Raw genomic sequence first — 10,603 nt, 5'->3', positions numbered from 1 at the left:
AAATAAAGTCAATCCACTGATCAGAAGGCTTTGTGTGTATTTACAGTCAACCATTGATATACTACTACTACCAATAACAATAATACTAATTTACTTAGGTATATTAAAAAGCTTTACCCATCACATCAATACATATTAAAGCATTATACAAGACCATTGTGATTTCCTTCTTAAAACCTCCTTCTTGCTTCACAACTGAATTCAACCTTTCTCAAATGTATTTTTTTTTTGTTTGTTTGTTTTGTTTAGGCATCCCTTACTATTGCCAGGAGAAATACTACATACGTGTTATAAAGCCTGCAAGTGAATATCTGAAAAACTACTGTTTTTCAGATATTCGCTGCTGTTTTTTAAAGCCTATGGAACATTAATGGAAGGTAAGTTGAAATACATTGATGTGGAAGGTAAGTACACTATGCAAGATCATTCAACTGAAATTATTATTATTAGTTGATTTAGCAGACGCCTTTATCCAAGGCGACTTACAGAGACTAGGGTGTGTGAACTATGCATCAGCTGCAAAGTCACTTACAATTACATCTCACCCGAAAGACGGAGCACAAGGAGGTTAAGTGACTTGCTTATGGTCACATAATGAGTCAGTGGCTGAGCTGGGATTTGAAGCGGAGACCTCGTGGTTACAAGCCCCTTTCTTTAACCACTGGTCCATACAGCCTCCTATTATTTTTACGAACATACCCGAAAAATTAAACACCTTAAAAAGACATGCATATTAAAAATGTTCTGGAGAGAATACCCCTGGACAATCATGAATGTTACTTTAGGTCATGGATTGTATTCTATATCTAAAATTGTCACCTTACCCAGAGTGCCAGTGATCCATGGCAGTGAACGTGTATTTATCTTTTTACAATAGGGTTGCACAAACCTTACCCAGAGTGCCAGTGATCCATGGCAGTGAACGTGTATTTATCTTTTTACAATAGGGTTGCACAAACCTTACCCAGAGTGCCAGTGATCCATGGCAGTGAACGTGTATTTATCTTTTTACAATAGGGTTGCACAAACCTTACCCAGAGTGCCAGTGATCCATGGCAGTGAACGTGTATTTATCTTTTTACAATAAGTCTGCACATGATTCTAACCACTGTTCCCCCATTACAGGTTGTACCCAAGAAGCCATCAGAGAGTTGAATCAAGTAAAGCACAAAACAGATGTGTCCCTTTGTTCCCCTATGGCCCTCATTTATGCTCACAAACAAAGTGAAACTGTTGGTGGGTATCTGCTTAGTTATTATATATTTAACATAATAGAATTACGATAGTGGTCTCTATTCACAAATGTTGAACTCACGAGTGTGTGTGAAACTTCAAAGACTAAACAGCAACTATTTCTGAATTTCAAATTTCAATTTAAAACATCATGAAAAAGTTTTAAAAAATTATGAATGAAACCAAGAAGAGGTTAAATAGTCAACCCACTTTAAAGATACTAAAGGAGATTGTTTTTATTTTATATAAATAAAAACATTTTGCTTGTTAAAAGACAGAGATGCCGTTGTGGAACTAGAGAGTGAATTGAAAATAAACAGAAAGACTGCTCGAGAGACGCCTCTGTACTATGCTGGGATGTTTCTGTGGCTGTTGGGGCGCAGTGACAAAGCCAAGGAGTATATTGACAGGATGCTGAAGATTGCAGACTCATCAAGAGAGGTTGGTAGATCCTAAAATCCATATATACTCAGTGTTGGGGAGTAACACAGTCCAGTACATGTAATGAATTACTGCAATCTGATTATTATTATTATTATTATTATTATTATTATTATTATTATTATTATTTATTTCTTAGCAGATGCACTTATCCAGGACGACTTACAGTCGTAAACAAAAATACATTTCAAAAATCACAGTACAAGTATTAATACAATTAAGAGCAAGATAAAATACAATGACTTTGGTTCTAGCAAGTACAAGTATATGACAAAATATGATTCAGTAACGGAGCAGATAACAATGTCAGTGATAGTTACATCAGGATATAATTAAATACAAAATACTACAGATTAAATGACACTTGACAGATTACAGTACTCTAAAGTACAGGATTAAATGCAGTAAAATAGGGAGCAGATAAGAGCAAGTAAAGCGCATTTAAGGAAGAGTGATAAGTGTCCAGAGGGAAAAGAGGAGTTCTGGAGCGTCTGGAGGCAGCTGGGTGCAGTCTGGTCAAGGTATCTGTAGGCGAGTACAAGAGTCTTGAACTGGATGCAAGTGGTGATCGTGAGCCAGTGGAGTGAGCGGAGCAGAGAGCGAGGCAGAGAGAACACCAGGCGAGCAGCGGAGTTCTGGATGAGCTGGAGCGGACGGGTGGCGGATGCAGGGAGGCCAGCCAGGAGGGAGTTGCAGTAGACTAGGTGGGAGAGTACCAGGGCCTGGACCAGTAGCTGGGTGGCGTAGTTGGTGAGGAAGGGTCGGATTCTATAAGGTATATGACTTATGTTTTAGTCTATGAGATTGATATAATGGATGTTTTAGGACTTAGCAGTGGGCGTTTTTAGCTTTATGCATGCATAGCCTTAGTGCAAAACATGTTATAACCATAAATGTATTGAAGTATTAATGCTATTATACCTGTTAAGGCACTGGACCTCCCAGGTTGCCTGTCACCTGGGATTCGACGTAGTCTGTAACTACTCAATCAATTTTTAAGCATTTAATAAACCGAATGGGTACTAATACTACTCTGATTTGTTAAAACTTCAAGTCTGTGTGAATTTCTTGATTATTAAAAGTCATCTGGATACGTTGCAAGCCCAGTACACGAACGATCCACTTACAGGAGTCTGAAACATTTTTATGTCCTCCTAAACGGACAGTTCGAACCTTACTCGATCAATCATATTGCTTGTTTCACATTCCATTGCCAGACCTGGATTATAAGATTGATTATTATACATTCTTTGGTACAAATAGTCAACATATATTGCCATAAACATATTGTAATGAATTGATATCTCAGTCCATTGAATCGAACAGCAAAGCATGCGATTCAAAGACGATCATCTTATCATTGAACTAAACAGCCAGCTCTGCAGTGCAGAGGCGCGCACATGTCCCATCCCGACGCCAGCGCCGTTCACTCATCAGCTCCTAGCAGGATTCATTACAGTATGGATGCCAAAAGATACCAGTAATACTGTTATTGCACAAAATAACTCATTATATTGCAATAGGTAAATATTTGCAGTTTGGTTGTAATAATGTGAGCCCCGTTAACGCTGGTGGGAAGAGAACACCTGAGATGATGTACCAGAGTATGTGGGAAGTGGAAAGGTGCCGCACACCATCTGAGGTTAAATGAGGTGGTGGATTTAAACTGAATGCATCCCTGCAGGTTCCACTAATAATACATTGAATCTGTGTCTCAAATGGTGTAATATAGTGAGTCCAAGTGCATTCCCATTGGGAATTTGGGAGGTTTGTTCAAGATTATATTGTATTGAGATTTATAACAACAAAGTATTTTTATCTTTATAAAATAAATACTGTATATTATCTCTAGGGTTCTCTAATGCAATAGTGGGGCTAGGTTGAGTATTTTTCCCAAGTACAAAGGAATCGCTTTTTTAGCTTCTGTGAAAGAAAAATATCAGTTATATCTCCTAGTATTGCCAGATTGTCCAATCTAAAAAAATAGGTAATATCTGCATATACAGGTGCCCCATTTAATAAGAGCAGATTTAATATGATTATGAATATAATATAATATGAATATAAATGTATGAGTCAGTGACGTGAATGGTTATATATATATATATATATATATATATATATATATATATATATATATATATATATATATATAGTATTTTTAGCAGCAGTAATCCAGGAATCATTCTTAAAATGTTGTTTTCTTACCATATACTTGGAGCTTGATTAATGGATCTGTTATCATCAAGGTCAAACATGGCTTTTGGAAAAACAGTTTGGAAATTAAATATATTTCCATAGATATGGAGGGGGCCATGAAGTGGAATTGAAAGGAATACTTTATTCCCTGTCAATGTGGATTTGTTATCCCATGATCTGTTAATAATCATGTATGACTGTTTCTATACTCAGGCATATTTGGCATGTTTAATGTTTAATAAAATCACCTGCATTTCTTTGGGGTGGTCTCTGAGCAATCCTGAGTGAGTCTGTATGTGTATATTTGGCAAAACTAAAAATACTGTGCTCCTTGTTTTGAGTCTACAGTATTTGCCTTTTCAAATTACTTTCTCACCCTTTGCAAACTTTAATTTACAACTTGAACTACAATGTAAACAGAAGCATGCATTTTGTACAGTTGTCACAGTGAAAGTTCAAATCTGGTAAATCGTTTTACTGCTGTTTTACCAGATACTGTCAACATTTTCCAAGTAAGGTGGGAAATGTCCAGAATTAACAGATTGCTTTTCAGACATTTACCGGGTATTCTTATGATTTACTGAAGCTTATTGGTAATTATCTGGAATTCTGAAGAAATATTGCTTTGCGAGAAGGCGATTAGAAAGACATTCGGTCATTACCCAAAGACACATGGTTATTCTTGAGATTTGCCAGTAAATGTCTGCAGTAAAGCATTTTCTGTTTATTTCAGACATTCACCTCTTTACTTGGTAAATGTTGACCTTTACCAGTAAATCCTAAGATTTGCCAGTATTGTAACTTTTACCATAACACAATGAGACTTTTATAATGAAAAATCTTTCTTACAGTACGCCCTACAATTAAATTATTTCTAATAATATACTGGCATGCCACTAAATAGTTTAACAAAATAAGGTTCTCGGTTTCCACAGTGCAAGCAATCTTTCTTATCAATCTGCAAACGTATAAAAGCGCTCTGATTGTGCCGCAGGTCCTCACATTCACAGTCCAAGATGTTCAAGCACATGATCCTATTGGCTTGCCTTGGTAAGTAACCTGTGCAATGCGGTGTGTACTGTCAATTCTCATTCCACTCCACAGGTCTGTGTCTGGTAATGTTTGGTAACTTCTGTTGAGTACTGTATTCTCTTTCTGAACTTATTGTGATAATAATCAAATACAAATTGCTGGGATGGTTCAGATAAAGGGTTATGCACCAGAGCTGTTGCTGGGTTAGGGATCTTTAGGGTTAGGGTAAGTGTTAGCGGTTAGGGGTTAGGGATTAGGGGTTAGGGTTATGGGTTAGGGGTTAGGGTCTTTGTTAGGGTTAGGGTATCTGAAGTGCTGATTGAGTAGAACTGGAGCAAGTTTAACCAGACAGCCGCTAACTGCAGGTTCACTTCACATGCTGAGGTCGTTTTTGTATTTGCTTTTCTTTTTACTTATGAAGGGGCAATATATGGGAGTCAGGCACCCCTAAACCTCGCGGTCCACAATGAGAGGAAGATGGAGCGTGTTGTAGGAGGGAACAATGCCATTCCACACACTTGGCCCTGGCAGGTATGACAATACCCTTCTAACTCACTGTATACATTCAAACAGTACAAGCTGCAGCATTTCTATTTGCTGTAGTTACTTATTTTATCTTCCATGCTTGTTCTCTAACTAGACTGATGGAGCATACAACAACAACAACACTCTGCATCCTAATTTTCTAATGTAATGTATGTGATAGGAAACAGAATAGGAACATCCAATAATATAGTGCAGATTTTACTTTGCTTTTACTTTGTTTTCCTATTTGATTAGCCCTTTAAATAATTACCCTCATATGCTATTAAAATAAATGCATTTCTGCTAAGGAGGTGATATCCACATAGAAGCCACTATAAATTTATCATGTGAAATGCTTACCCGCGACATCACTGTTGACCCACATATATTCTGCTATTAAATAAATAAATAAATAAATAAATAATAATATATTTTGAAATATGTTGCAATGTTTAAAATAGTCACATGTGATATATTTTGTGTATTGTTCTTCACTGCCAGGACACTAAGGGATAATTACACAAAAAAATGTATCCAGGTTCATTCAATTACTTCTCTGGCTCTGCCTGTGACTGTTGCTCATGTTTAATTATTACCGTTTAATTTTATCCTCATCATTGTTCACGACAGGTTTCTTTGCAATTCTCTTATGAATATGATGACGCCTACTTCTATCACACCTGTGGAGGCACCATTATTCACTCAACATGGGTCATGACAGCAGCTCACTGTGTTGATAGGTAAGAGAACAAAACCTCATTTACAGGTAAAACAAAAAACAAAGACCCTCACGCCCTCGACCCCCTTTGCAGCTGCCTCTCCCGTACGGGGGCTGACTGGTCCAGTGTGCTTCCAGAGGACTCACACACCCCAGAGACAGGAGCCCCTTTAAGGATACTTTGCATATTAGTAGCAGTATTCATAGTAGTAGTAGTAGTAGTAGTAGTAGTAGTAGTAGTAGTAGTCGTAGTAGTAGTAACTGTGATAATGTGGTGAACTAGGGAGAACACTAATTTCAAGTCACTGCTATAGTATTGGAACTTTAGTCTCCATCAAAGTACTGGCTGTTTAGGAAGGTGTGCACCTCTCTGATTGCTTCACATATCAAGTACTTTTTGATTGGTTCACATATCAAGCACTTCTTTTTGTCTTTGTTCCCATCCATTCTGGATTTGTTTTAGCCATATGTAACCTGTATTGAGAAGTCTGTGCATCTGTATTCACAAAGAGTTGAAGCAGGAATGGAAGAGATGTGTTTTTCATTGTGTTTTCACAAAGAGTTGAAGCAGGAATGGAAGAGATGTGTTTTTCATTGTGTTTTCTTTACAGCCCTCAAGGTAAAGTTTACCGTGTGGTTTTGGGGGACCACAACCTTTTTGAAAACGACGGCTCTGAAATGATTATTCCAGTGGATAAAATCATTGTGCACGAGCTCTGGAACCCGACACAACTTGTCAAGGGGTAATACATATTTATAAGAAAAATCAATAGTCTTCTATCAATTGTGCTCTTAACTACATTTACAGGAGTGCAAATTGAGCAGTATGCATCTAAAAACAAAAGTTTTAAAGACAATGTCCTCAAATCTAGCATGAATTATGACTACTAACAACTGTCTAATTTTATTTGTGTTGTTTCTAGAAATGACATTGCCATGCTTAGGCTAAAGACCCCTGCCTACGATAATGGCTATGTCAAGCTAGGCAATCTACCAGCGTATGACGAAATCATACCTCATAACCAAGGGTGCTATATCACAGGGTGGGGCTTGACTCAATGTAAGTGGAAAAAAAAAAACAGTGTACTTAACGTGGAAATCTTTTTTTGCACAATATAACCCTAACCCTAACACTGACTCTGAACTTGATCCTAACCCTAACCCCCTAACCCTAACCCTAACCCCTAGCCCTAACTCTAACCCTAACCCTAACCCCCTAACACTAACTCTAACCAAACCCTAACACAAAGCCCCCTAACCATAACCATAGCCCTTTTCTGATACAATTGTGTACTTACATATATTTGGCAAAAAGATGCAGTAATTTGAGACTCTTCATGTAAAGTGTGTGCTAAACTGTACAGCTTACTCTTTTGAAATGTGGCTCTGTGTTTCAGCTGGTGGCAGCATTGCCGCAGTCCTCCAGGAAGCCATTCTTCCCGTGGTGGAATATCCCATCTGCTCCAGAGACGACTGGTGGTCTCACTTTGCCAAGAACACCATGGTGTGCGCCGGTGGAGACGGATTCACAGCCGGATGTCAGGTAGAAACTCTCTTCTTGTATCTGTGCTGACGAATGCAGTCAAGTGACAGCAGGTTGCACTATACGCACACAAGCCCTTTCAACATGCAGTCCTCAATTTCTGATAACAGCAGTTCTGTTACTGAAATCCTTCTTGTGTTGTTGAAATCCCAAATAGAACCTTGGATATCTACAATTCTCAATATTATTATTTTTAATCAAAACCTTTGAAAACACACACACACACACACACACACACAAACACACACACACATATACACTGTATTTATATGGGTAACTTGCTAAGATACATTCAGGGCATGAATTATCATGACCAGAAGGCTATCTCCATGGAGGTTTCTCATCGCTTGCAACCTAACTAAATTCCTCTGTCATTTGTACTGAGCTCACTATTCTGCGGCTGTCCAATAGAACCCTATTCCCTATTGCAGATGAGTTTCAGAGCCCAATAGATCCCAATACAGAGAATATGTCCTGTGATAACCCGTGGGGGGGGGGGGGTGTTATCAGTGTGTGCGACTGTGGTTTCATTCATTACAGGTGATTCAGGAGGTCCTCTGAACTGCTTCAGTGATGGGGTCTGGAGGGGGTGTGTTCAGTGTGTGTCACTGGTTTCATTCATTGCAGGGGGATTCAGGAGGTCCTCTGAACTGCTTCAGTCTCGGGGCCTGGAGGGTCCACGGTATTGTTAGCTTCGGTCCAGCTCCTTACTGCAACACCTTTAGGAAGCCGACCGTCTTCACCCGGGTATCAGCTTTCATGGACTGGATCTATTATGTAAGTTTCTAAACCTTTTAAAGCTTAATGTAACAGGGTGGAGGCTGGGTATGAACCAGCGACCCTACACACCACAAGCGAGCGTCTTAACCACAATGCAAAAGAGCCATGCTGGTCTGCATTCATGGTTATAGAGCTTGTGTCCTCATCTCATCTTATCTTAACCACAATGCAAAAGAGCCGTGCTGGTCTGCATTCATGGTTATAGAGCTTGTGTCCTCGTCTCATCTTATCTCACGATGGGACAGGACAGAATCAGCAATGGCAGTGTATCACACACAAACAAGCATTCAAATGACATCTGAATCTAGCTACTCTTTAATGCATTGCACATCACTTTAACATCAGTCATGTTCCATTTTAATTGTGATCAGATACATTGACACAATACATCTGTACTGTCATGACATTTAAACATGTTTTAAATCCATACAGAAAGAACATGTTTTAAGATATGAAAGCAGTGCTGAGTGTTTTCAACTGAGCGAATAGAAATATAATATTAAACTGATATATTTTATTGTTTGATTCCTGTAATGCAACTTTTTTTATTATTATTCATTTTCAGGTCATTGACCAAAACACTCAAATGTGAGGTGAATCAGCTCCCTTGATGTAAAACTGAATAAAAAACTTCTTGCAGTCAAAAAAATCATTTTTTTGTGCATCCTTTTTTCCACACCTCGTCACATACAACACAGTAAATAGCTTGTTAGTTTTGAAGCCCTGTTTCAGAATTGTAGCTATGCAGCAGACTCCCTATTAATCAGCGAGACACAGTAAGTGGGTTCAAAAGGCTTTATTTGGAGATCACACAGTGTGAGGGGGTGTACAGAGCAGTGTGGAGTAGTGGTTAGGGCTCTGCATTCTTGACCAGAGAGTTGTGGGTTCAATCCCCAGTGGGGGACACTGCTGTTGTACCCTTGAGCAAGGTACTTTACCTACATTGCCCCAGTAAAAACCCAACTGTATAAATGGGTAATTGTATATAAAAATAAATAATGTGATATCTGTATAATGTGAAATAATGTATAATGTGATATCTTGTAACAATTGTAAGTCGCCCTGGATAAGGGCGTCTGCTAAGAAATAAATAATAAAAAAAAAATAATAACAGAGCAATGGGGGTAGTGCAGCTGATTAGTCTTGATTACAACTCTCACGTTTCTCTCTCATTCTCACTTCCTGTATCCTGGGCCAGATGAGATCCTCCCAACAGTACTCAAAGAAATGAAAGAAGTTATTTACAAACTGCTAAGATCATGCAACAGTCTCTTGAGACAGGGCTTGTGCTGACTGGAGAATTGCAAAAGTAATACCGATCCACAAAAAGGGAGACAAAACCAAACCAGATAACTACAGACCAATAAGCCTGATTCTATTATATGTAAATTTATGGAAACTACAATAAGATCCAAAATTGGAAAATTATCTATATGGTAACAGTATCCTGGGAGGCGGTCAGCATGGTTTTAGGAAAGGGGGTCGTGTCTAACTAACCTGCTTGATTTTTTTGAGGATGCAACATCGACAATGGATAATTGCAAAGCATATTACATGGTTTATTTAGATTTCCAGAAAGCTTTTGACAAAGTCCCGCATAAAAGATTACTTCTCAAACTGAACGCAGTAGGGATTCAAGGAAATGCATGCACATGGATTAAGGAGTGGTTAACATGTAGAAAACAGAAAGTACTGATTAGAGGAGAATGGAGCAAGGTAACCAGTGGAGTACCATAAGGATCAGTATTAGGTCCTCTGCTCTTCCTAATCTAAATTAATAACTTAGATTCTGGTATGGTAAGCAAACTTGTTAAATTTGAAGACAAACACTGTTGAAGCAGCAAAGGTCATTCAAAATGACAGCATTCAGAAATCGGCAGACACATGGCAAAATACATTTAATAGAGAAAAGTGTAAGGTACTGCACACAGGCAATAAAAATGTGCATTATAAATGCCATATGGGAGATACTGAAATTGAAGAAGGGATCTATGAAAAAGACCTAGGAGTTTATGTTGACTCAGAAATGTCTTCATCTAGACAATGTGGGCAAGCTATAATAAAAGCCAGCAAGACGCTTGGATATATTGTGAAAAGTTTTGAATTTAAGTCAAGGGAAGTAATGTTAAAAC

At 38.3% G+C, this 10,603-nt stretch overlaps 1 protein-coding gene across 1 annotated transcript; it reads left to right on the top strand.

Moving 5' to 3' along the window:
- The first annotated feature begins 260 nt into the window (after positions 1–260).
- Positions 261–9,120, top strand: LOC117394884 (elastase-1-like). Its single transcript, XM_033993563.3, has 11 exons — positions 261–377; positions 1,126–1,236; positions 1,508–1,674; positions 4,868–4,923; positions 5,327–5,436; positions 6,061–6,170; positions 6,760–6,891; positions 7,072–7,208; positions 7,546–7,691; positions 8,319–8,468; positions 9,037–9,120. The coding sequence occupies exons 4-11, from the start codon at positions 4,890–4,892 to the stop codon at positions 9,061–9,063; spliced, it is 846 nt and encodes a 281-aa protein (XP_033849454.1). The 5' UTR covers positions 261–377; positions 1,126–1,236; positions 1,508–1,674; positions 4,868–4,889; the 3' UTR covers positions 9,064–9,120.
- Positions 9,121–10,603: the final 1,483 nt, after the last annotated feature.

The sequence above is a fragment of the Acipenser ruthenus genome, chromosome 3 (assembly GCF_902713425.1).
Source record: "Acipenser ruthenus chromosome 3, fAciRut3.2 maternal haplotype, whole genome shotgun sequence".
NCBI lineage: Eukaryota > Metazoa > Chordata > Actinopteri > Acipenseriformes > Acipenseridae > Acipenser > Acipenser ruthenus.
This window is presented reverse-complemented; position numbering and strand designations above follow the sequence as displayed.